Raw genomic sequence first — 27,687 nt, 5'->3', positions numbered from 1 at the left:
ATAAACCTTCCATCTGTGTTTTGTTCCCTTCTCTTTCTGACTTCTTTTGGATTGAGTGATTTATGATAATTTGATTGCATTCTATCTCCCTTGTTGGATTATCAGCTATAACTTTTTGTTAGGTTAGTAGTTGCTGTAGGGCTTAGAGTGTACATCTTTCATATATTATAGTGTTTGTTCAAGTGATACTATATTACTTCACATAGAATGTAGGAACCTTAGAGGTACCTGTGGTCCAGTCGGTCTGACTCTTGATTTTGGCTCAGATCATGATCTCAGGGTTCTGAGATGGAGCCCCACATTGGGCTCTGCATGCAGCATGGAGTCTGCTTGTCCCTTTCCCTGCCCCCCTGCTCTCTCTCTCTTTCAGATGAATAAATAAATAAAATCTTAAAGAAAAAAAGAATGTAGGAACCTTAGGATAGTTTATTTCCATTTACTTCTCCTGGCCTTTGTACTATTGTTATATGATTTGCATATACATCCAAAGCTACATTGTTTTTGTTTTTGTTTAAACAGTAATTTATCTTTTGGTGAGATTTAATTAACAAAGAAAGTCTTAACGCATTTACCCTGTAGTATCATCTCTAATGTTCTTCATTCTCTTCTGTAGATCCAGATTTCTATTTGTTATTCAATTATACAAATATTTAGCCTCTTGAGGTTGTCCTTCTGCTCAGTAGTATTCTGTTAGCTATTTTTTAAGTTTATTTTGTCTGTGCCTATCCCAGCACTTTGAAGAGCATCTGGCACACAGTAGGTGCTTTCTAATCAGAAACCACAGAGAAAAATTTCACACACAACCACATCCATTAGACTAATGCTCAGGACCTGTCACACACACTATCCTATTACATTCCTACTCCACTCTCCACCAGTCAGTCCCTTTCTATTATAACACATTCTCACAGGTAACATCACAAATGTTACACAATAACACAATCTTACACATGGTCACAGAAAACCAGCATGCCCACCCTGACACCGAGTTTTACACAGAAACACAATGACAGAATCAAAGGGTCACATACCAACTCACAAAATTAGTCATGTGACAGATAAAAACTTAAAATATAAACATTATTGGGCGCCTGGGTGGCTCAGTTGGTTGAGCGACTGCCTTCGGCTCAGGTCATGATCCTGGAGTCCCGGGATCGAGTCCCGTGTCGGGCTCCCTGCTCAGTGGGGAGTCTGCTTCTCCCTCTGACCTTCTTCCATCTTGTGCTCTCTCTCATTGTCTCTCTCTCAAAAAAAATAAATAAAATCTTAAAAAAATATATAAACATTATTGTTCTATGGGAGTATAGATCAAGGCGGCCAGAGAGGTGTGATCAGGGAAGGCCTTTTTGGGGATGTGACATTTGTATCTGAAAGGACAGAATAAGAGAACTTTGAAGATACCCAGCAGAAGAGCCATTTTAGGAAGGGGGGACACATTCACACCCATAACCACCAAATCACAAATGCAAGAACCGTATGCAAAAGGTGACACTCTCCCTTCCGATCTTCAAAGTAACCCATTCCCGAACCAAAAACACCAGGGAAGGCGAGACTGGGTGGAAGTATAGTGCCCCTGCGCACTCTACTCTCTGCTGTCCCCGTCCTACACACTTTTTTCGGATACCTCAGCTCAACGGTAGGAGCTCGCCCCTCATCCCATTTGTGTGGACGCGCATACACGAACCGCACCCCCTGCGGCTACTCCGCGCCTCTAAGTTCTCCGCTCGGTTGCAAGGGGAGGTGGACCAAGCACTTGTGCCTGCGCACTTCAATCCCAGTCCGTCTAGTCGACGCTCGACCGGGTTCCTTTGACCGACCCAGGTCCCAAAGTGAGATTTGGGTTCCCTCTGTAGGGCCAGGAAGAGGCCGGCGTGCGAGGACCCGGGGCAGAGGGGGCGGTGTTACCAACCCCCAGCGGCGGCGCGCCAGTGCAGTCGGACTCCGCAGCGCCGCTTTTTCTGATCTGGACTACATTTCCCAGTGGCCCCTGCGAGCACTGGGCCGGCGGCCCCTTTGTGTCCTCCGGAGGCCCAGTCGCTTTTTTCCGGGCCCGCGGGGGTGGGTTCCCATCAGATTCTCAGGGCCGGAGGTGGGCCGGAATTGAGATTGCCAGAGCCTCCGGGGCGGGGACGGGATTTTCCCGCAGTTCACTTCTGCAGGTAGGGAATGGGCTGAGGAGTGGCCTGTGGGTCACCCGGACGTCGGTGCCCGAGCCCTCGGTGTGACTCTAGGTGCGAGATGGTGGTTGGTTGTCATACAGTGTGAGACTGTCACCCGATGTGCCTGTGCACGTCGTATCTGTGACTGTGGGTGCGAGCGAGTCGATGGTTGATGCTACGGAGTGTGAGACTGTGAGTGGGGGTGGGAGGGTATTGTGTCCCCCGTTGTTCCAGTACCCACGGCTTCTTTGTGACTGGGGTTGTGTGAATGTAAACGTCGGTTGTGATACCCTAGTTTTTGAGACTTGGGGCTGTGGAAGAGCGTGACGGTGTGAGACAGCCCATACCCATGGCCGCTGATTGTTCTGTGTGTGGGACCGTGGTTGGCGCTGTAGTTTTTTAAGAATGAGTATGTGGGGGGACTGAGTGAGACTTTGTGCCACCAATATCTTTTGAAGCTAGCCAGGTGATGCCAGTGTGCCACCAAGTTTCAGAACCACTGGTCTATTGCAGGGGAGAAAGCCTGGAGTCAGGAAGACCTTTGTTTGAGCTGGGTACTGTTATTCATTAGTTGTGTGCCTTTATGTAAATGATTACATTCCTTGGAGTCTTTATTTGTAAAAATCTAGGAAAATCTATTGCTAAAATAATAAATTAGGAAGTGATTTAGACACGAGTTAAATTGCATTGCAAACAAATTTCTAGGTCTCCAGTATGCTTTCTCTCTATTGGAAGGAAGGGTGCAGCAGAAGGAAAGAGAAGCTGAAAAATTCTAGGCTGGCGATCCTGGATGCTGCAAGGAAACCCTAGTTTTTCATGTTCTCTTCCCCATCTCAGTCATCTGAGGACACTGCCATTTCCCAAGAGAAGAGCCAAGAAGAGGAAAGAATGGCTGTTGGACTTCTTAAAGCCATGTACCAGGTGAGTTGGTGTTTCCTATTTCCTAAAATATTTTCCTGCTCTTTAAACCAAACAGACATTAACTTTGCTTTTGCTGAAACTTTTCTGGGTAACTAATCATGTCACTCGTTAAAATCCTCCAGCAGTTGATTCCCACCTCATTCAGGATAAATGCTGAAGTCCTTGCCTTAGCCTGCAAGGCCCTACATAATCTGGTCCCTGACTATCTTTTTGAACTCAGCTATTCACTCCATTTGTAACTCACTCACTCAGTTCTAGCCATTCTAACTTCCTTGTAGTGAGCTGAGCACTTTTTTTTTTTGAGCTGAGTACATTCTTTTCTCTTTTTTTTTTTTTGATTTTATTTGTCAGAGAGGGCACAAGCAGGTGGAGTGGCAGGCAGAGCAGGCAGAGGGAGAAGTAGGCTCCCTGCTGAGCAAGGAGCCTGATGCAGGACTTGATCCCAGGACCCTGGGATCATGACCTGAGTTGAAGACAGCTGCTTAACTGACTGAGCCACCCAGGCGTCCCTGAGCTGAGTACATTCTTAACTCATAGCCTTGCACTTGCTGTTCCCTCTGCCTGGAATGCTGTTCCCCAAGATACAGACTAACTTCTTCATTATAGTCTCTGCCAAAATATTCATTCCCTCAACAAATGTTTATTGAGCACCTGTTAAGTAAGCAGGCTTAGTCCTTGGTCCTCTTCTCCACCTACACTCACTCCTTTGGTAATCTTCTTCTGTCTCATGGCTTTAAATGCCATCTACATGCCAACCACCACCAAATTATATATAGTCCAGACCTCTCTCCTGAAATCCATACTTGTATATCCAACTACCTACTTAGCATCTTCATTTGGTTGTATAATGATACCTCAAACTCAAATGTCTCAAACTTAGTGAAACAAGCCATTGGAAGTTTGGGGGCATAGAAGTGACATGATCTAATTCTCACTTAATAGAATCACTCTGGCTGCTATTGAGAATAAACTGATTGGGACAAGGATAGAAACAGGGAAACCAATTAGGAAACTTCTACGTACTTCCCTACCTCAGGTGCTCAAGCTAAAAGTTTTCCATCATGAAGTTCTGTTTGTTCTACGTTCAAAACATAGCCAGAAGTTGACCACTTTTACTACCACACTGCTTCTGTTCTGGTCCAAACTGTCACCTCTCACCTAGGTTAGTGCTATGCTCTTCTAACTTTTCTGTCTACTTCCACCATTCCTCTCTTTTAGTCTATTCTTAACAGAGCAAAGTGATTCTGTTACACATGTCGTATGATATGATTCTTCAGGGCAGGAATAGAAATAATAGAAAGTACAGACAACTCTTTCAAATAGTTTAGCTGTGGTAATTTAAGTGTGGTCAACAAGGTTTTTTCAAGATGGGTTTATAGCTGTATTCGGATGTTTTTAAGATTCAGTAGAAAGGGAAATTTGAAGATAAAGAGAAGTGAAGAGGGGATTGCTGGAACACTGCTTGAGGAGGAAGAGGGCCTGCAGTCTAGTGGACAAGTGGAGGGGTTGGCCTTTGCTCAGAAAGTGGCTGTTCACATAGACTAGTAATAGGAGCAAGTTAAGGTATGTTGGGACAGTGCAGATAGATGTGTAGATATTGTGGGAGTTTGTGGAAATTCTCTTAGAATGGATTTTGTTTTTTGAGTGAAACAGAAAGCAAGATCATTAGTAAGGATGAGGAAAAAGGTATTGAAGATTTGAGGAGAGAGGGAAAGTATGGAATGGTCATTTAGGGGAGTGGGACCTGAATGGACGAGAGCAATGTATCATATGGGCATTTTGGCCTTCTTGAAGTTAGTGTCATGAATTTAAAGTGAGACCAGTTAGCATGATTGGTGTGATTTTCTCCAGCAAAGTACAGCTGTTCAGGGTACAGAAATAGAGTATGCTGAGAGATGGCAGTGGTTTAACCAGGTGGGTAAGGGCACGGAAGTTGAGGGTATATGCATGGGGGTGATTATAATAAATGGTTGTGCTAGGAAGTGAGAGGATGTGGGATTGAGAACAATGAAAACGTGGTAAGTCAGTGATTTGTAGGTTCTAGTGGGGTCAAAGAATTATCCTACTTGGGGTACCAGAGGGCAAAAGCTGGAAGACAGGAGGTAGAAGTCAGAGTGCGAGAGTTGTGACTAGGGAGGGTTTGCTACTTATTGGTAATGACAAAGTTTGAGGCACGGCATTGGAAGTGAATGACTATTGAAGTGTGGAGGACAAGACTACTGGAAGAGACAAGGGACACAGAACTGAGAGGCCTGGTTGTTGGATTATTTATACAGATATTGAAATGACCAAAGATTATGTGTGATAGGAGTAGCATTGGAGAGAGTGACAGTGAGCCAGGCGCTGAAGTGTTCAAGGAATGACAGAGTATTGGTATCTACCAGGAATTGGTAAACAACTAAAACAGGGAGGGATGATAGAGTCTAATTTCATGAGATTTAAAACTATGTGTCTTTTAGGGACGTGGGCGGCGTAATGGTCTAGAAACAAAGGTAAGGAGCAAAGAAATCACCTGCCTTACCTCCACGTGCTGTGGTACAAGGAATGTGGGAAATAAGACAGTCACCACATGACAGGGATTCAAGGGAAGTAGTCAGTGCTCTCAGCTGGGAGCCATGTTTCTATGAGGGCAGAAAGGTGAAAAGAACTGTTGACTTTCTTCATCCTGGTTTGATTACAATTATGAATGGATTTTGAAACCAAGTATTTGGTTAAAGATAAAAATTTTATTTTTAATTTTTTTAAAATTCCAGTGTAGTTAACTTACAGTGCTATATTAGTTTTCAGGTGTACAATATAGTGATCTAATGGTTCTATATATTACTTGGTGCTCATCAAGACAAGTGCATTCCGAATCCCCTTCACCTATTTCACCTATCTGCCCCCCCCCAACCTCCCGTCTGGTAACCATCTGTTTGTTCTCTATAGCTAAGAGTCTGTTTTTGGTTTATCTTTCTTTTTTTCCCCTTTGTTCATTTGCTTTCTTTCTTAAATACCACATATGAGTGAAATCATATGGTATTTATCTTTCTCTGACTGGCTTATTTTGCTTAGCATTATACACTTTAGTTCCATTATATTGTTGCAAGTGGCAAGATTTCATTCTTTTTTATGGCTAAATATTATTCCACTGTATGTATAGAGAGAGATCAAATATTTTAAGAGATCATTTGTTAGAGGTCAAATATTTTAAAGTAGTAATTTAAGCTCATTATGTTGACATTGTCATTATTTTCATTAACTTTCATTAAAAGAATCATTGAAAAATGTATGTCATGCGCTCCTGGGTGGCTCAGTCATTAAGCAACTGCCTTCGGCTCAGGTCATGGTCCCAGGGTCCTGGGATTGAGTCCCACAACGGGCTCCCTGCTCCGCAGGAAGACTGCTTCTCCCTTTCCCACTCCCCCCTGCTTGTGTTCCCTCTCTCACTGTGTCTCTCTCTGTCAAATAAATAAAATCTTAAAAAAAAAAAGAAAAATGCGTGTTATATATTAAAAAATAGTTATACATTTATTATATATGTTTATGTAAGGTAAGGAAAACATTTTTGGAAGCATATATGGCATATGAACCAAACTCTTAACAGCAACATTTCTGCAACAAATGTTTCTGTTATGTTATTGGTAGGGCAGAGATGAAGAAACTCACAAACTACTTCATATAATTATAAATAAGAAAAATGTTACTGAGTATTGTAAAACACTTTTTAAAAATAACTTTGAAAGAAATAATTTTTTTAAAGATTTTATTTATTTGAGAGAGAGAGAGAGAGAGAGCAACAGAGATAGTAAGAGAGAGCATGAGTGGGGAGGAGAGGGAGAAACAGGCTCCCTGCTGAGTAGGGTGCCCCACGCAGGGCTCAATCCCAGGACCCTGGCATCATGACCTGAGCTGAATGCAGATACTTAACCGACTGAGCCACCCAGGCACTCCAGTAAACACTTTAATAATTTTTATTCTGTAGAGACAGTTTAACTATGACCAAATTGTATCAAATGCCCAATAAATGTTTTCTTGCCTTGACAGATTCACCTCTTCTAAAAATTATGTGTGTGTGTGTGTGTGCGTGCGTGCGCGTGCGTGCACACGCACACACATACCTTAGTTTTCATCAGGTGGTCACATTATAGAAACCTAGAATCCAGCTGAATCATAGCATAGCTCCAAGTTTTTAAGAACTTTGCCCAGCCTGCAGGCAGAAGCAGTATTCTGAGCGGAACACCCATTTCTTTATACAAAATTATAAGTACTCTGGATTAAAGTATTTGAATTTTAATAGAATTGATTTGCTCTCCTTGGTCTAGCACAATTTTCAGAGATATAGCAAGCACTTTCTGGTCTCATTTTTCTTTTAAAGATTTATTTATTTATTTGAGAGAGAAAGAGAATGTGTGCAAGGGGAGGGGCAGAGGGAGAGAGAGACACACAGGGCTCAATCTCAGGACCCTGAGATCACGACCTGAGCAGAAAACACCCAATAGTGGGATGCTTAATTGACTGTGCCACCCAGGCACCCCAGCACTTTCTGGTCTCATTTTTGATCCTCTCATAGTTTCTTGAACTTTTCAAACCATTCATCAATTCAGTTTATTCAGCAAATATTTGAATGCCTCATGTGTGCCAAATACTGTTCTATAACTAGGGATACAGCAGTGAGCAAAGCAAAAATGTACTCTGCCCTCATGGACTTCACATTTTAGTGGAGGCTGGGAGCAGACAGTAACAAAATAATTAAGTGCCATGCCGAACAATAAAGGAGGGTTAGGGAAATAGGGAACAGGAGTAAAAGCTTGCTATTTTTATACAGAATGATTTAAGAAGTACAAAAAGCCTGAGGGGGAACATGCTTGACATCTTTGGTTTGAGGATGTAATGTTAGGGAGAGCCCAGTATGCCTAGGGCAGAACAAATAAGGTGAATATGGTAAGAGATGAAGTTATCTCATTCATTTATTTGTTTTATTTCAGGAGCTGGTAACCTTCAGAGATGTGGCTGTAGATTTCTCCCAAGAGGAGTGGGACTGTCTAAATTCTTCCCAAAGGCATCTGTACAGTAATGTGATGTTGGAGAACTATAGGATCTTGGTGTCCCTGGGTAAGACTATCTTGTCCGTGTAAAATTGAGTTTCTACACATAAGGGCCTCTTTGCTACCACCACTGTGCATCTTTGGATGGCATCCTCAGTGCTTGGCTGAATGTCTTTTGCTGTGCCAAAGTAATGGTTTAATATTTATAAAGTTGCCAGTGGACGGGTCTATTATTAATCTGTGTTGGAAGCTTCAGCCTTCCTATATTTTGAATACACATCCTTTACACATTTATCCCTGTCTTACTGTAAACTCCCCCTTCCCTGTTGATCAAAGGATTGGTTATGAGTTCTGGGATATCTACAGCATGACCAAATTGTTTCTTCTCATACATGCAGGACTTTGCTTTTCTAAGCCCAGTGTGATATTATTGTTGGAACAAGGGAAAGAGCCCTGGATGGTGAAGAGAGAGCTGGCAAAAGGCTTGTGCTCAGGTGAGTGAAGAGGAAATAGGCAAAAACCTCTGGAGGTGACAGCTCAGCTTGACTTAGAGGCATCTCTTCACTCTTCTTTGTTGGCATGTTCTCAGACGTTCTAGGTCTTACTAGAAACTTGAGGCCTTTTAGAGTGTTCTCCCAAATTTGTTATTCTTCACTGTCCCTCCTTTAATACTGTGCTCCCTCCTTTCTAAGAACTCATGTATCTCTTCTGAGTCACATTCCTTCCCAGTTTCATAAGTCTCTTGCAGTCTTTAAAAAACTTTTCCTAATCTGATAAACTTTTGAGTTGTACAGACAGTTGTAACTAAAGTGCCAGGTTCAAGTCTTGACGCTTACGTGCAGTGAAATTTTGGGCAAGTTACTTAACCTCTTTGTACTTTTACTCTGTCATCTGTAAAATGGGATATACTTTTAAAGTGCTTTAATAGTTCCTTTCTCATATTGTGAACTCAAAGGCTGTTGGTTGCTATGGTAGTAGTAGTAGTGTATCTCCAAATGCCTCATTTCTCTCTGAATGGTAAGTTCATTCATTCTTTCATTCCTTTCATCAACATTTATTGAATTTTTGTTTTTTTAAAGATTGTATTCATTTATTCATGAGAGACAGAGAGAGAGAGAGAAGCAGAGGGAGAAGCAGGCTCCCAAGGAGCAGGGAGCCCAATGCGGGACTCGATCCCAGGACCCTGGGATCATGACCTGAGCCGAAGGCAGACGCTCAACCATCTGAGCCACCCAGGCGCCAACATGTATTGAATTTTTAAACAGAGTACCCGCAAAATGCTAGAGTGCTACATATTTGTAGAAGTTATCAAACAACTGATGGGCCAGTAGCAGGGATACAGTATTAGCTATAAATGGCATATGTGAAAAGCTGACACGAGGAAGCCCAGAGAAAGGTGAGAGGCCAAGGAGTCTGGGTAACAGAGAAGATGATGGTCTCTAACAACAACACAGGTGAGAAGCTAGAGAACATTTGAGACAGAAGAAATGAAGAGTTTAGGTTTGTGGCATAGGAAGGATTTTTAGATAGACATAGGAAGCATTAAGGTAAAATGGAAGACTAAAGTTCAAAAGAAAATGAGGGGCACTGTAAATATTTCTGTTAATACCACTCCCCAACTCACCCCCCCCAGTACTTCTCCCCAGTCTTTTATGTCTTTGTTCAGCTTTTTAAGAACAATGTTTGATATGGAACTGTAGTGTCAAAGAATATGTGGTTAAATTGTATTTATTAATTATTATTACTAAATAAATCTCACACACATGTATGTATATTAGGATATCTATATCTATATTAATATATAGATACAGATATTTTAAATAATAATAGAACAAAACCCATGTACCTACTTCTTAGCTTAATAGAGAATTTTGGGGGAGCCTGGCTGGCTTAGTTGGTAGAGCATGCCTCATGTTGGGTATAGAGATTACTTAAAAAAAAAAAAAAAAAAGAGAAAATTTTCAATGCCATTATAGGCCTTTGAGGGCCCCTGCCTGATGATAAACCATTCCCTATCCATGGCCCATCCCCACCCCTTACTGGGGAAACCATTATTCTACAACTTTGCTTATCTTTTCTTGACTTTTCTTAATAGTTGTGCCATTACCCTTAAACAAAATATTATATTTGTGTATTTTCATCTTTTTACATGTGAAAATATATGGTGCATGTAATTCTTTTTTTTTTTTTTTTTCAACTCAAAATTATGTTCCTGAGGGGTGCCTGTGTGGTTCAGTTGGTTAAGCATCTGACTCTTGATTTCGGCTCAGGTCATGATCCCAGGGTTGTGAGAGTGAGCCCTGAGTAAGGTTCCCTGCTCAGTGGGGAGTCTGCTTCTTTCTCTCTTTCTGCCCCACCCCTCACTTTTAGTTTTCTTAATTGTTTGCTGTGCAGGTTTTTATTTTGATGTAGTCCCAATAATTTATTTTTGCCTTTATTTCCCTTCCCTCAGGGAACCTATCTAGAAAAAAGTTGTTACAGCCAATGTCAGAGAAATTACTGTCTGTGCTCTCCTGTAGGATTTTTACCGTTTCAGATCTCACATTTAGGTTTTTAATCTATTTTTAGGTTTTTTGGTGTGTGTATGGTATAAGAAAGTGGTCCAGTTTCATTCTTTTATGTGTTGCTCTCTAGTTTTCCCAACACCCTTTGTTGAAGACACTGTCTTTTTTCCATCAGATAGTTTTTCCTGCTTTGTCAGAGTTAATTGACCATATATATAATTGTGGTTTTATTTCTGGATTGTCTATTCTGTTCCGTTGATCTATGTGTATATTTTTGTGCTGATACTATACTGTTGGTTTTTTAAGATTTTATTTTTAAGTAATCTCTACACCCAACGTGGCGCTCAAATTTACAATCCCAAGATCAAGAGTTGCCTGCTCCACCAACTGAGCCAGCCAGGTGCCCCTGGTACCACACTGTTTTGATTATTACAGCTTTGTAATATAACTCAAGTCTGGAATTGTGATGCCTCCAGCTTTGCTTTGCTTTTTCAAGGTTGCTTTGGCTATTTGGAGTCTTTTGTGGTTCCATACGCATTTTAGGATTATCTGCTCTACTTCTGTGAAAAATACTGTTGGTATTTTGATAGGGATTGCATTAAATGTGTAGATCGCTTTGGTCAATATAGGCATTTTAACAGTATTTGTTATTCCAGTCCATGAGCATGGGATGTTTTCTTTGTGTCATCTTCAATTTCTTTCATCAGTGTTTGATAGTTTTCAAAGCACACGTCTTTCACCTCTTTGGTTAGGTTAATTCCTAGGTGTCTTACTACTTTTGGTGAAATTGTAAATGTGATTGTTTTCTTAATTTCTATTTCTGCTGTTTCACTTTTGGTGTATGGAAATGCAACAGATTTCTGTACATTTTGTATCCTGCAACACTTATAATCACCACTAATTTATCAGTTTTAGCAATTTTTTGGTGGAGTCTTTTGAGTTTTCTACATATAGTATGTCATCTAATAGTGAAGGCATCCTTATCGATTTGGATGCTTTTTATCTCATTTTGTTGTGTGATGATAGCAGGCATTCTTGTTCACTTTTGGTCTTAAAAGTGCTTTTCATATTTTGAAAGAGTGCTTCCATATTGTGTTATAAATAGCCCTGATATTTAAAGGTTTTTGGTAGATATCTTTTTGTTTCTGTTTTTTAGTTTCATTATAGAAAGCTTTTGAGTTTTAACAAATGTTTTTCTCTGTAGATGATTAGATGGTTTTTAGTTTTTCATCTGTTAATGTGGTGAATTACATATTACATTTTTAATGTTGAACTAACTTTGTAGTCCTGAGGCAAACCCATCCTTATATCTTTTTCATTCACGGCTACTTGCTGTTTGCCAATATATTGTTTAGGGTTTTTTGCATCTACGTTAATCAGTGAGTAAGGCTGATGTTCAGTTTTTCTTTCATGTACTCTTCTTGTCAGATTTTGGAATCAAGATACTAGTCGCATAAAATTTATTGGTGGGTAGTCCTCTTTTTTCTTCCTTAGAATAATTTGTGTAAAATAAAAATTCTTTGTTTTTTGAATGGTAGAACTTTGTTCACCTTGGCCTGTGATTTTTTTTCTTATGAAAAGAATTTAAACAACTAATTCAATTTGTTATAAGATCCTGTTTTTCCTATAATCATGGAGTTATAGTATTTTTCTAAGAATTTTTATGACCTATGTAAATATTCAGATTTATTAGATTGAAGTTGTCCATTATCTTATCTAAAGTTGGCAGTATATATAATTATGACCTCTTTTTTCTTCCAAAAAGGGAGAAACAAATTTTTCCATGGATTTATCTTTTTTTTTTTTTTTGTATTTTCAGACATTGTTCACTTCACTGATCCTCTCTAATTTATCTTTTTAAAAATTTCATGGGGGTACTTGGGTGGCTCAGTCAGTTGAGCATCTCCCTTCTGCTCAGGATCCCAGGGTCCTGGGATCAAACCCCACATCGGTCTCTCTGCTCAGTGGGGAGCCTGCTTCTCCCCCTGCTTGTGCTCTCTGTCAAATAAATAAAAATCTTTAAAATTTTTTCATATATTTCTCTTATTATTTAATTCTTCCTATGTTTGTGTATGCTATTCCTACTTTTTTTTTTAACTTTTAAAGTTAGATAATTCATTGTTTCTGAGGATTTCTCTTTTCTATTATAAGCACTTAAGACTATTAGGAATAGGGGCACCTGACTGGCTCCCTCAGTGGAGCATGTGACTCTTTGGGAGTGTGAGTTCAAGCCCTATACTGGGTATAATGATTACTTAAACATAAAATCTTTTTTTTTAAAGATGATATTAGGACTATATTCCACATATTTTGATAGGTTACATTTTTGTTATCATGTATATCTAAGCATTTTCTAATTTCCATTAAGTTTTTTTCAGACCCATGAATTACTTGGAATTTTTAGGTTCCAAATTCAAGTTTTTTGTTTAACTGCACTGTGGTTAGAGAATATGGTCTATTTAACTCAAATTCTTTAAAACTTATTTTATGTCTCAGTGGTTAATTTTGGTAAATAGTTGGTATGTCCTAGGAAATAATATGTTTCTGGTTGTGCAATATATAGCATTTGATATATGTTCCTTGGATTAGCTCATTAATTTTGCTATCAAATCTTCTGGATCCTTATTGGATTAAAAAAAAAATCTCTGAGAAGTCAATTATAGGAAGACATGTTTAAAAAACTCTGATGGTAAATACATAAATTTTTTTGGTAACTCTGACTACTGATTTTTTATATTTTGAAACTATTTTATTAGGTCACATGTTTTTGGAATTGTTTTATCTTTCTGGTAAATTCTTCCATATATTATTGTTACCCTCTTTAAATCTAGTGATGATTTTTCCCTTAACTATATTGCTTGATATTAGTGTAGCTCTACTAGCCTTCTGTTGTTAATACTTCCTTGGTGTAGTTTTTCTATCCCTGTACTCCCTTACTTTCTGTGTTTGTCTTGTAAAGAGTATATATAGCTAAAGAGTTTTTTAGTCTACTCTGATAATCTGTACCTTTTAACTAAATGATGATAGTCAGTTACATATTTTGGTATTACTAATAGAACTGGACTTATTTCCACATCTCATTTTCTTTTATAAATTCTTCTCCTATTTTTTTCCTTGTTTCTTGACTTTTACTCCATCTGCTAATTTGAAAGTTAAAGTCTTATTTCTATTCTTCTATTAGTTAGCTTAGAAAATTTAACATTTATGGGGCACCTGGCTAGTTCAGGCAGTAGAGGATGTGACTCTTGATCTTAGGGTTGTCAATTTGAGCCCCAGGTTGGGTGTAGAGATTACTGAAAAACAAAATCTTTAAAAAAAAAGTTAACATTTATAGTCACCTCAACAAAGTCTAAAGTTAATCCTTACCTTTATTTTCCTCCCTTAAAAATATAAGAACCTTAGAATGTTTTAATTTCACTTACCCTCTTTTCAGTTCTTATTTCTTTTAATCCCATAAGTGATTATTTTGTTTCATGAAGTTACAAAATTAGACGATTATTTTGTTTAGTTAATGTTGTTTAGATTTACCCATGTTTCATTTTCTTCATTCACCATTCCTTTTTATATCCCAGAACTTTTTCCTGTATTAACTCCTTTATCAATAAATATACTATTTATACAAACTATTTTGTTATTATTAATTTGTTCATTTGTTTTGTATACTTATTTTGCTTTCATGCATGTAAGAATCTTAAATATATGCATGCATAAGTTGACAGTTACTAGTTTTATCAGTACCTTAAAGATACCACTCCATACTTTTCTGGCTTCTGTTGTTGCTATTGAGATGTCAGTATATTGTTTAGTAGCATTAAGTATATTCATACTGTTTTGCTACAGGCACCAGAATCTTTCCACAGAACTCTTTTCATCTTGTAAGACTGAAACTCTATATGCACTAGACAGTAATTCTCCATTCTCCCCTTCCCTAGTCCCTGGCAACCACCATTCCACCTTCTTTCTATGAATTTCATTATTCTACGTACCTTATATAAAGTGGAGTCATACAGCATTTGTCTTTTTGTGACTGCCTTAATTTACCTGGGATAATGTCTTCAAAGTTGAATCATGTTGTAGCATGTGTTACAATTTCCTCCTTTTTAAGAGTGGAATAACATTAGATTGTATGTATGTACCACATTTTGTTTATCCATCCATTTAATGACAGACACTTTGGTTGCTTCCATCTTTAGCTATTGTAAATAATGCTCCTATGAACATAGGAACACAAATACTTTTTTGAGACCTTGCTTTCAATTTTTTTGGGTATATACTTAGAAGAGAAATTGCTGGATCTTACTTTTAGTTTTTGAGGGACTGCCATACTGTTTTCCATGGAGGCTCTCCCATTTTACATTCTCACCAACAGTGCCCAGGGTTCCGATTTCCCCACATTTTCATCACCACCTGTTATTTTCTTTCTTTCTTTCTTTTTTAATAGTAGCCATCCTAATGAGTATGAAGTAGCATCTTGTGGTTTTGATCTGCATTCCCTAATAATCAATGATGTTGAACATCTTTTCATCCTTGTTGGCCATTTGTATATCTTCTTTGGAAAAATGTCTGTTCAAGTCCTTAGCCTATTTTTTAATTGTGTTCTTGTTCAGTTGTAGGAGTTCTTTATATATTCTGGATATATATGCATTTTCAGATGCATGATTTGCAGATGTTTTCTCCCATTCTGTGGGTTGCCTTTGTACTTTGTTGATTATAACCTTTAATACATAAAAGATTTGAATTTTCATGAAATTCAGTTTTACTTTTCCTTTGGTGCCTATGCTTTATGATATTGTAACCAAGAAATCATTGCTAAATTCAATGTCATGAGGCTTTTTCCCTACGTTTGCAACTAAAAGTATTTTCGTTTTAGGTTTTACATTTAGGTCTTTGATCCATTTGGGGTTAACTTTTGTATATGATGTAAAGGAAGAGCCCAGCTTTATTGTTTTGCATGTGGATATCCAATTTTCTCAGCACCATTTGTTGAAAAGCCTGTCCTTTCCCCATTGAATGGTCTTGACACCCTTATCATCTCTTTGTCTTCTTTGGAAAAAAAATGTCTATTCATGTCTTTTGCCGATTTCTGAATTGGATTATTTATTTTTTGGGTTTTGAATTTGATAAGTTATTTATAGATTTTGAATATTAACCCTTTATCAGATAGGTCATTTGCAAATATCATCTCCCATTCAGTAGGTTGCCTTTTAGTTTTGTTGATTGTTTCCTTTGCTGTGCAGAATTTTTTTATTTTGATGAAGTCCCGAGAGTTTTTTTGTTTTTGTTTTTGTTTCCCTTGCCCAAGGCATATCTAGTAAGAAGTTGCTATGGCTGATGTCAAAGAGGTTACTGCCCATGTTCTTCTCTAGGATTTTTTTTTAAATTTTTTTAAAAGATTTTATTTATTTATTTGACAGAGAGAGACATAGCGAGAGAGGGAACACAAGCAGGGGGAGTAGGAGAGTGAGAAGTAGGCTTCCCTGCGGAGCAGGGAGCCCAATGTGAGCCTCGATCCCAGGACCCTGGGATCACGACCTGAGCCGAAGGCAAGCACTTAACGACTGAGCCACCCAGGCGCCCCTTTCTCTAGGATTTTAATGGTTTCCTGTCTTATATTTAGGTTTTCCTCCATTTTGGATTTATTTTTGTGTATGATATAAGAAAGTAGTCCAGTTTTCCCAACACCATTTGTTGAAGAGACTGTCTTTTTTCCATTGGATAGGTTTGTCAAAGATTAATTGACCATATAGTAGTGGGTTCATTTCTGGATTTTTTATTCTGTTCTGTTGATCTGTATGTCTGTTTTTGTGCCAGTACCATACTGTCTTGATCACTACACTTTGTAATATAACTTGAAATCCAGAATTGTGATGCCTACAGCTTTGCTTTTCTTTTTCAAGATTGCTTTGTCTATTCGGGGTCTTTTGTGTTTCCATACAATTTTTAGGATTGTTTGTTCTAGCTCTGTGAAAAATGCTGTTGGTATTTTGATAGGGATTGCATTAAATCTATAGATTGCTTTGGGTAATATAGACATTTTAACAATATTTATTCCTCTAATCCATGAGCATGGAATGTTTTTCCATTTCTTTGTGTTATCTTTAATTTCTTTCATCAGTGTTTTATAGTTTTTAGGTACAGGTCTTTCACCTCTTTGGATAGGTTCATTCCTAGGTATTTTATGGTTTTTGGTACAATTGTCAAAGGGTTTGATTCCTTGATTTCTCTTTCTGCTACTTCATTATTGGTATATAGAAATGCAACAGATTTCTTTCTTTTTTTCCTTCCAAGATTTTATTTAAGTTCAGGTTAGTTAACATATACTGTAGTATTACTTTCAGGAGTAGAATTTAGTGATTCATCACTTTCATATAACACCCAGTGCTCATCACAAGTGCCCTCCTTAATGCCCATCACCCATTTAGCCCATCTCCCCCACCCATCTTTCCTCCAGCAACCCTCAGTTTGTTCTCTATAGTTAAGAGTCTCCTGGGGCACCTGGATGGATTAATTGGTTGAGCATCTGACTCTTGATCTTGGTTCAGGTCTTGATCTCACAGTTGTGGGTTTGAGCTCCACACTGGGTTCTGTACTGGGCATGGAGCCTACTTAAAAAAGAGAGAGAGAGAGTCTCTTATGATTTGCCTATCTCTGTATTTTTATCATATTTTATTTTCCCTTCCTTTCCCCTACATTCATCTCTTTTGTTTCTTAAATTCCACATTTGGGTGAAATCATATGGTATTTGTCTTTCTCTGACTTATTTCACTTAGCATAATAGTCTAGTTCCATCCCTATCATTGCACATAGCAAGATTTCATTCTTTTTGGTGACTGAGTAATATTCCATTGTGTGTGTGTATACACACACACACACACACACACACACCACATCTTCCTTATCCATTCATCAGTCGACAGACATGTGGGCTCTTTCCATAATTTGGCTATTGTTGATAGTGCTGCTATAAACATTGGGGTGCATGTATCCCTTCAGATTTGTAGTTTTGTATCCTTTGGATAAATACCTAATAGTGCAATTGCTAGGTCATACGATAGTTCTGTTTTTAACTTTTTGAGGAACCTCCATACTGTTTTCCAGAGTGGTTGTATCAGTTTGCATTCCCACCAACAGTGTAAGAGGGTTCCCCTTTCTCCACATCCTTGCCAACATCTGTTGTTTCCTGAGTTGTTAGTTTAGCTATTCTGACAGGTGTGAGGTGAGGTGGTATCTCATTGTGGTTTTGATTTGTATTTCCCTGATGATAAGTGATGTTGAGCATTGTTTCATGTGTCTCTTAGCCACTAATGCAACAGATTTCCACACATTTATTTTGCCCTATGACTCTACTGAATTCATGTATCAATTCTAGCAATTTTTTGGTGGAGTCTTTTAGATTTTCTATGTAGAGTATCATATCATCTGCAAATAGTGAAAGTTTGACTTCTTCCTAATGATTTGGATGCCTTTTATTTCTTTGTGTTGTCTGACTGCTATGGCTAGGACTTCCAGTACTATGTTAAATAACAGTGGTGAGAGGGGCGTATGGGTGGTACAGTCAGCTAAGTGTCCGACTCCTGGTTTCGTCTTAGGTCATGATCTCAGGGTCATGAGATAGAGCCCCATGTTGGGCTCTGCACTCAGTGTGGAGTCTACTTAAGTTTCTCTCTCCTTCTCCCTCTGCCCCTCCCACTCATGCTCTCTAATAAATAAATAAATCTTTAAAAAAAAATAACAGTGGTGAGAGTGGACATCCCTGTCTTATTCCTAACTGTAGTGGAAGAGTGCTGTTTTTCCCTATTGAGAATGATAATAGCTGGGTTTTTCATATATGTTGGCACCCTTATCAAAAGTCATTTGACTATATGTGTGAGGGTTTATTTTGGGGCTTTCTACTTTCTATTCCATTAGTCTGTATGTCTGTCTTTATGATAGTATCAGACTGTTTTGATTACTGTAGCTCTGTAGAAATTTCTGAAATCAGGAAGTATGAGACTTTGTTCTTCCTTTTCCAGATTTGTTCTGGAACTTTGATCTTCCCTTTCAGGATTATTTTCACTATTTGAGGTCCATTGATTTTCCATATGAATTTTTGGATCAATTTTTCTTATTTCTGAAAAAAAAAAAAAAAACCCATCATTGGGATTTGATAGGGATTGCACTGAATCTGTAGATAGCTTTAGGTAGTATGGACATCTTAGCAATATTAATGTTCTAATCCATGAATTCAGGATATCTCCATTTATTTACATATTATTTGATTTCTTTCAGCAATGTTTTGTAGTTTTCACTGTACAAGTCTTTTACCTCCTTGATTAATTCCTATTTTATTCTTTTTTATGCTATTGTAAATAGAGTTGTTTTCTTAATTTCCTTTTCAGATTGTTCATTGTTCATGTATAGAAATGCAACTGATTTGGATGTGTTGACTTTGTATCCTCCTACTTTGCCGAATTTATTAGTTCTAATGGGTGGTGGGGGCATGTGGAGTCTTTAGTGTTTCTAATATAAGAGCATGTCATCTACAAACACATAATTTTACTTCTTCCTTTATAATTTGGATTTTTAAAATTTATTTTTCTTGACTAATTGCTCTGGCTAGAACATCCGTACTATATTGACTAGAAGTGGTGAAAGTATGCATTCTTGCCTTGCTCCTGGAAATCTTAGAGGAAAGCTTTCAGTCTTTCACCCTTAAATATGATTTTAGCTATGGGCTTTTCATATATGGCTTGTATTATGTTGAAGTAGTTTCCTTCTATTGCCAGTTTGTTGGTGTTTTTATCATGAAAGGGTGTTGGATTTTTGTCAAATGCTTTTTCTGCACCAATTGAAATGATGTTTTTTTCCTTCATTCTGTTAATGTGTGTTACATTAATTTTTGCTGAACCATCCTTGCATTCCAGCAATAAATTCCACTTGGTCACGGTGTATAATCCATATAATATGGTGTTGAATTCAGTTTGCTAGTATTTATTGATGATTTTTACATCAATTCTCATAAGAGATATTGGTCTCTAGTTTTCTTATGGTATCTTAGTGTGGCTTTGGTATCAGAGTAATGATGGCCTCATAGAATGGGTTTGGAAGTCTTCACTCCTCTTCATTTCTTTGGAAAAGTTTGAGGAGGATTTGTGTGAATTCTTTAAATGTGTGATAGAATTCACCACAGACACTATGTGGTCCTAGGCCTTTTCTTGTTAGAAGGTTTCGGATTACTGATTCAGTCAACTTACTAGTTATAACTAGGGTCTGTTCAGATATTCTATTTCTTTATGATTCAGTCTTGGTAGGTTGTGTGTTTCTTAGAATTTGTTCATTTTATCCAGTTTACCCCATTTGTTGGCATGCAGTTGTTTATAGTACTCTCTTAGAATCCTTTTTATTTCTGTATAATTGGTAATAATGTGGCACCTTTCATTTCTGATTTTAGTTATTCACGTCTTCTTTTTTTTTCTTAGTCAACCCAAAAAAAGTTTGTCAGTTTTGTCGATCTTTTTGAATAACTATCTCTTGGTTTTGCTGATTCTATTACTTTTCTACTTATTTTGTTTATCTGTGCTTCAATCTTCATTATTTTCTTCTTTCTCCTAGCTTTGGGTTTAGTTACTCTTTTTCTAGTTTGTTAAGATGTAAAGTTAGGTTGTTGATTTGAACTCTTGTTCTTTAATGTAAGCATTAACAGCTATACATTTCCCTTTTAGCACGGCTTTTGATGCATCCCATAATTTTTGGTATGTTATATTTTTATTTCCATTGGTTTCAAGATAACTTGTGATATTGTCTTTGACCCATTGGTTGTTTAAGTGTTTAATTTCCACATATTTGTGGATTTTTTCCAGTTTTCATTTTGCTATTGATTGCTAGTTTCATTTTATTATGATTGAGAAAGATAATTTGTGATTTCAATCTTTTAAAATTTATTAATGCATCTTTTATGGACAACACATAGTCTATCCTAGATACACATGTTTACTTTTTTGATATACTTTAGGATTTAAAAAAATTCTTGAAGTCAGTTTGCCAAACTGCAAAATCTGAAAGAACAGTCTACAGAAGACTGTGCTTATTTCAGACACCAACTGCAAGTTTGGATCTTCAGGGCCACGCTCATTCCTGACATGCTGGCTACTGATAAGGGGGTACCTGCAGTCACCCTTACGTTTGATAATTCACAACAGTGACTCACAGAGGTCAGGAAAGAACTATATTATGATTACAGTTTTGTTTTAACAAAAGATACAAAGAACCAGCCAAAAGTAGAGACACCAAGAGCAAGGTCTGAGAGAGCTGCAAACATGAAGGGGCCCTCCAGACATTTCAGTATTCAAAAGAATAGGCTCTCAAGAGAGCATCATTGTACAGGGTATTTGTGTTTCGGTTTCATTATGTAGGCATGACTGAGTGAGTCATTGCCCAGTGCCCAACATGATTCAATCCCCAGCCTCTTTCCCTTCCCAAAAGTCAAACTGATATCATGGTGGCTCAGAACACCAACGATTTAAGTCACGTGGTTGGTCTTTCTGGCATGGCTAGCCTCCATCCTAAATCATCACATTAGCAAACACTACATAGGGGCATGTCATGAGTCATAAACTGTAGTTATGAACTAGCAGATGTGGTCCAAGGGGCTCACTATGAATAACAGTGACACTCCTTCCAGGAATATAGAGGATTTAGAGGGTTACTACTTGGGAACCACTGACAAAATCCTGCCAAATTCTTTTTTTTAAGATTTTTATTTATTTATTTGACAGAGAGAGACACAGCAAGAAGAAGGAACACAAGCAGGGGGAGTGGGAGAGGGAGAAACAGGCTTCCCATGGAGCAAGGAGCTGGATGCGGGGCTCGATCCCAGGACCCTGGAATCATGACCTGAGCCGAAGGCAGACGCTTAACGAGTGAGCCGCTCAGGCGCCCCCCTGCCAAATTCTTAATTACACAATTTTTTAAAAAATTCACAATGCAGTTCTGATTGTGAATCGAAGTAATAGATTGATTTAGAATTAATGTCTTTACATTGTTGGTTCTTTATATAGAAAAGCAAAGTATGCATCTTCTCCCTTTATGCAAATTTATGGGGGAGCGCCCCTTAACATTTTTTTTTAACACTTATTCCTTCTTAATCTGTTTTGTTTTGTTCTCTTTTCTCAAATATCTTAATGTTGGCATGCTTTAGGGTTGTTCATTATTTGCTCCTTTCTCTTCTCTTTATCTACACTTATTCTCTTGGTAATATAGTCTCTTTAACTACCATGTATTTGCTGGTGGGCACCTGGGTGGCTCAGTCGGTTAAGCGTCTGCCTTCAGCTCAGGTCATGATCTAAGGGTCCTGAGATTGAGTCCGCATTGGGCTTCCTGCTCAGAGGGGAACCTGCTTCTCCCTCTGCCTGCTGCTCCTCCTGCTTGTGCTCTCTGACAAATAAATAAATAAAATCTTTAAAACAAAACAAAACTACCATGTATATGTTGGCAATTCCTAGAGACCTCTATCTTAAACTCAGTCTTATGGGTCCATCTGCCTTCTCAGGAGTTCCATTTCATTATCTAAAAACCACCTTGGGGCACCTGGGTGGCTCAGTCATTAAGCATCTGCCTTCAGCTCAGGTCATGATCCCAGGGTCCTGGGATCGAGCCCTGCATCGGGCTCCCTGCTCTGCAGGAAGCCTGCTTCTCCCTCTCCTTCTGCCTCTGTTTGTGTTCCCTTTCTCTCTGTGTTTCTCTCTCTGTCAAATAAATAAATAAAACCTTAAAAAAATAAAAAACACCTTAAGTTTATTATATTCAAAACTGAATTCCAGATCTTCCATATCTCTGCACCTAAACCTGCTGTGCCCATGGCCTTCCCTTTCTGTTGATGGCTAATCCATCCTGCCATTGCTCAGACCATAGACTTTGATGGCTTGCTTATCTCATTTTTCTGTTACATTTCATATCCAATCTGTTACATTTCATATTCAATCTGTCATCCTCTTGGCATTTCCTACAATATACACCTAGAATCTGACCATCTCGCTATACCTCCATTGATAGCTCCTTGGTCTGGTTACTTATCATCTTCACCTGGATTACTAAAATCATAGGTCCCCTTGCTTCTTCCCTATTTGCCACCTTTCAGTATATTTATTAAACTGTAAATAGGTATCACTCCTCTACTCCACAAACACTTCAGTAGTTCTCTGTCCCACTCAGGGTAAGAGCCAAATTCCTTAGAAAGCATATAAAGCTTAAATAATCTTTTCTCTCCTGACTTCATCTACTACACCTCTCCAGCAACACTGGCCTTCTTGCTATTCCTCAAACATAGCAAACATGCTTCTGCTTTTAGGCTGTTTCCTTTGCCTAGAATGTGAGTGACAAACTTCTTCACTTCCTTCAAATCTTTGCTTAAATGTTAACTTACTAATTATTCCTACCTCTTGCTTCACTAACATTCCTAATCTCTTTTACCCTGCCTTTCATTTCCTGTAGCAATTAGTACTTCCTAATATACAATAATATTTACTCATTTAGCATTTATTTCCTATCTCTCCTAAGAATATAAGGTCCACAAAGTTAAGGATCTTTGTTTTGTTTCCTATCAAAAGCATTTAGGAGAATATATGGCACAAGTTTCAATGAATATTCTTGAAAGAAGCAACTATAAAAATGGAGGTTATTTCAGTGCCTGTGTTATTCATACATGCATAAAATTACAACCAAGTCCCTCCCCCTCTATAATTCCTTATTGACCTGAGATTTACCTTACTGACTTTCTTAAAATTCTATTCATTCCTCCTCAAGTTTCTGTGTGTCCTATTTTCAGTTTCTTGCAAACATCAGAACTACAAAAGCAAATGTTCTTGTAGTTTTATTTATTAAATTTATTTATTATTTATTATTTATTTATTTATTGAATTCACATACTTCACTTTATGAATGTACTTTCACAAATGTTCCTTCTGGTACATGATAGAAGAGACATTTTTTTAAATTACTGTTTTTCAGGCTGGGAATCTATGTGTGAGACTGAAGAATTAACTTCAAAGCAGGACATTTATGAAGCACAATCATCACAGAAGATAACAGAAAAACTCACAAGCTATGGCCTTGAGTATTCCAGTTTGAGAGAAGAATGGAAATGCGAGGGCCATTTTGAGAGACAGCCAGTAAATCAGAAGGTATGTTTCAAAGAAGAGACAATCACTCATGAAGAAGCCCTTATTAATAAAAGAGCACAAGAATATAACAAATCTTGGGGAAGTTTCCATCTGAACACACTGCTTCATACACAACAGATAATCACCAAAGAGGAGAAAGTACATAAACATGATACACATAAGAAAATCTTTAAAAAAAATTTAATGGCCATTAAGCCCAAGAGTATCTATACAGAGAAGAAACTCTTGAAATGTAATGACTGTGAAAAAGTCTTTAGCCAGAGCTCATCTCTTACTCTTCATCAAAGAATTCATACTGGAGAGAAACCATATAAATGTGTAGAATGCGGAAAAGCCTTCAGCCAGAGATCAAATCTTGTTCAACATCAGAGGATTCATACTGGAGAGAAACCCTATGAATGTAAGGAATGTAGGAAAGCCTTCAGTCAGAATGCACATCTTGTTCAACATCTGAGAGTTCATACTGGAGAAAAACCTTATGAATGCAAGGTGTGTAGGAAAGCCTTTAGCCAGTTTGCTTACCTTGCTCAACATCAGAGAGTTCATACTGGAGAGAAACCTTATGAATGTATTGAATGTGGGAAAGCATTTAGCAATAGATCATCCATTGCTCAACACCAGAGAGTTCATACTGGTGAGAAACCATACGAATGTAATGTCTGTGGGAAAGCATTTAGCCTTCGTGCATACCTTACTGTACACCAGAGAATACATACTGGAGAGAGACCCTATGAATGTAAGGAATGTGGGAAGGCTTTCAGCCAGAATTCACATCTTGCTCAACATCAGAGAATTCATACTGGAGAAAAACCTTATAAATGTCAAGAATGTAGGAAAGCATTCAGCCAGATTGCCTACCTTGCCCAACATCAAAGAGTTCATACTGGAGAAAAACCCTATGAATGTATTAAATGTGGGAAGGCTTTTAGCAATGACTCATCCCTTACTCAACATCAGAGAGTTCATACTGGAGAGAAGCCTTATGAATGTAACGTTTGTGGAAAGGCTTTTAGTTACTGTGGATCCCTTGCCCAACATCAGAGAATTCATACTGGAGAGAGACCTTATGAATGTAAGGAATGCAAGAAAACTTTCAGGCAGCATGCACACCTTGCTCATCATCAGAGAATCCATCTTGGGGAGTCCCTCTCACCACCCAATCCAGTCAATCACCAAGTCCTTTAGACACTATCTCATAAATATTTCCAGAATTTATACTCTTTTCTCTATCTCTAATGTTGTTGCCCTAGTCTAAGATTCATCTCACCTGATCACCATGCTGTAGCTTTCTAACAGGTCTTCCTGTATCAACTTTTGGTCCCTTTAAATTCATTTCCCATCATGCCCCCAAACTGATTTTTTTGAGTGTAAGAATGCATCACTGCCTCCATTTAAAACTTTTTGGGGGCTTACTATTGTTCTTAAGCTAATATCCACAGTCTTAAAATTGTCTATGAGGCACTTCATTATCTGGTTCTATACCTTTCAGCCTTATTTTATTCCAGTCTCCTTCTCTGAGCACTAGGCACTTCCCAGGACTAAGAGGTTAGATTCTGGAAAATCATAGCTCTACCACTACTGTGGCATTATGTGACTTTGAGTAATCTGTTTGACTTATCTAAACCTCAGGGTTTTCTTTAATTCTTAAAATAGGGATAATAAAGGATACTGTATTGTAGAAATGTGATTATTAAATGAAATAGTGTCTGTTGTAGATTGATGCATATTAATAAATTTGCATGTAAAGTGCTTCACGTAGCACATTAAACATAGCAGATATTCAATAAATCATAATAGCTAACATGTATTGAGTGCCTACTATGCACCAGGCACTGTTCTACATATTCAACATATATTAATTCACTTACTCCTCACAGCTAGAACAAGATTCCTCAATGGACAAAGGAAAACATCCCTGGGAAGCAGCAGATCAGAATTGAGAAAACCCAAAAATTTTAGAAACATAAGTGGGAGTCTTCATACTTTAGGTAAATAATTAATATAGACACAAGTAGTAGACCTACATCTACAACCAGTTTTAGGAAGTTTCTAAAGAGAATTGGATAAACCAATCAATATAAAGAAAATGAGGATTCACAGAGAGGAATATAGAACTCATTTATATCAAGAAAAAGAATAGAGTATCACAATTAACCAAAAAAAGGCACCAGGCCCAGGCAATTGTATTGGGTGAATCTAGGTAAATTTAAGAAGCATTTATATTGTTTCATACCAGAGAAAAAGTATAAAGTTTGTAAAATTTTTAACCTATGGTTCTAAAATTGAAATGAAAAGGGGATTGAGGGAAAAAAGTTACAGACATATATAGGCTTTTACATATTTGAAATACACGCTTCCACTCATTCAGTGAATATTGAGTAGCTACCGTTTGCTGGACACTGTTTTAGATATGAGGAGACAATAGTGACCAATACTAAGACTATGTCCTCATGGAGTTATTTAAAGTTATTTAAAGCTGAAATTGAATTGAAATTGCTTATAGTTAAATATAAAACAATAGATTCTCTAGACTCAGCAAAATGAAGAATAATAAACTGAGTAGTAGCATATAATCTAGGCTAAAGAGACTCAGGATAATAATGTTACGTTATTCCTAATTCACAAATTAGCTGCAATTAGAACCAAAATTCCTCAGGTCTTTTTGCCCTTTAATTTCACAACTTTGTTCTGAAATTCATCTGTGAAGTATGAATTCTTAAGACAGCAAGAAAATTGTTGAACCTGACCTATTTGTAGAAATTCTGCATATGATAAAGATGGTTTATACCTGTAAATAAAGGATGGATTTGCGTTTACTAGAATAATTGTTTATATCCATTACAGTAAGGGAAATGCAAATAAAACCACAGTGAAGTATTTCAAAATCATCATATTGGCAAAAGCGTCACAGAGCCAATAACTGGAAAGATGTGGAGCAGTAGGAATGTTCATACAGTGTTATTGGAAGTAGTTGTATTTAGGATAATTTAGCAATATCTAGTAAAGTTGAAAATGTGGTTACTCTCTGACCCAGCAGTTCCATACTTAAACCTCTTATAGTCTCTCCTCATGTGTTTAGGGTGATGTACATGAAAGTCTATTTCAGCATCATTTGAGAATGAAAAGTTTAAAGCAATCAAAATAACCATTAGGGTGAATGTAAGTTATAGCCCAAGTTAAAAGGAATGAAGTAGAGATACTTCTATCAACATGGATAAATCTAAAAAAAAAAACACACAAAAAACCAAAAAACAAACATGAATAAATGTTAAAACAATATTAATGAAATTGAACTAGAGAGTATTTTGTATGAGACGGTACCACTTATATAAAGTTTGAAAATATGCAAATTGATGCTATGTGTATATGGCTAAATACCATATAGATTTAGTGTTACAACATTCATGGAACTAATAATTAAATCCAAAACAGTAGTAACATCTGTTTGCAGGGGGAGAAAAATGAGATTGAGAAAAGGATGCAAAGGGAGATATCTTTTAATCATTTACTTCTTTAAAAAATAAGCAAATATGGCCAATTCTTATAAATTGATAAGGCTGGTTGTTGGTTTATAGGTAGGTTCTTATTCTCTGTATCTTTCGTAATAAAAAAAAATAAAGAACATTTAAATATTTGCTTTTGTCAAGTTATTTCCTTACTATACCTCAGGCGTGACACTGGTGTTCCCATCCATATTCACCATTCTCTTCAGAGAGAAGCTGACACATAATTGATCATATAGTTTTTCTCTTCATTCTTTTAATGTAGCACATTACATTGATTTTTTTTTTTTTTAAGTAGGTTCCACAACCAGTGTGGAGCCCAATGCCAGGCTTGAACTCATGACCCTGAGATCAAGACCTGAGCTGAGATCAAGACTTGGAGGCTTAATTGATTGAGCCACCAGGTGTCTAACATT

General features: G+C 37.6%; 1 protein-coding gene across 3 annotated transcripts; it reads left to right on the top strand.

Annotated features, from left to right (window-relative positions):
* Positions 1-2,059: 2,059 nt before the first annotated feature.
* On the top strand, positions 2,060-27,377 carry LOC114198979 (uncharacterized). Of its 3 annotated transcripts, none has more exons than XM_088028444.1 (6): positions 2,060-2,159; positions 2,997-3,080; positions 8,048-8,174; positions 8,506-8,601; positions 20,313-20,342; positions 23,596-27,377. In XM_088028444.1, exons 2-6 carry the CDS (start codon positions 3,048-3,050, stop codon positions 24,951-24,953), a joined length of 1,644 nt encoding a protein of 547 aa, XP_087884570.1. In that variant the 5' UTR covers positions 2,060-2,159; positions 2,997-3,047; the 3' UTR covers positions 24,954-27,377. The 3 variants fall into 3 exon arrangements, with proteins under 3 accessions (XP_087884570.1, XP_087884569.1, XP_027946515.1); XM_088028443.1 differs by having other exon boundaries at positions 2,895-3,080; XM_028090714.2 differs by lacking the exon at positions 20,313-20,342 and having other exon boundaries at positions 2,895-3,080.
* Positions 27,378-27,687: the final 310 nt, after the last annotated feature.

Source organism: Eumetopias jubatus, unplaced genomic scaffold, assembly GCF_037043125.1.
Source record: "Eumetopias jubatus isolate StellerSeaLion01/CBP00866 unplaced genomic scaffold, mEumJub1_p1.0 scaffold_10, whole genome shotgun sequence".
NCBI lineage: Eukaryota > Metazoa > Chordata > Mammalia > Carnivora > Otariidae > Eumetopias > Eumetopias jubatus.
Note: the sequence above shows the minus strand (reverse complement) of the source record. Positions and strands in the feature narration are given on the sequence as shown.

Bases quoted from the DNA above. Each gene is read 5' to 3' on its own strand.
- LOC114198979 (XM_088028443.1), top strand. From the start codon at position 2,976: ATGTTCTCTTCCCCATCTCAGTCATCTGAGGACACTGCCATTTCCCAA. The intron at 3,081-8,047 runs GTGAGTTGGTGT...GTTTTATTTCAG, and splicing joins TTCTTAAAGCCATGTACCAG to GAGCTGGTAACCTTCAGAGA. The intron at 8,602-20,312 runs GTGAGTGAAGAG...TTTCCCTTTTAG, and splicing joins GGCAAAAGGCTTGTGCTCAG to CACGGCTTTTGATGCATCCC.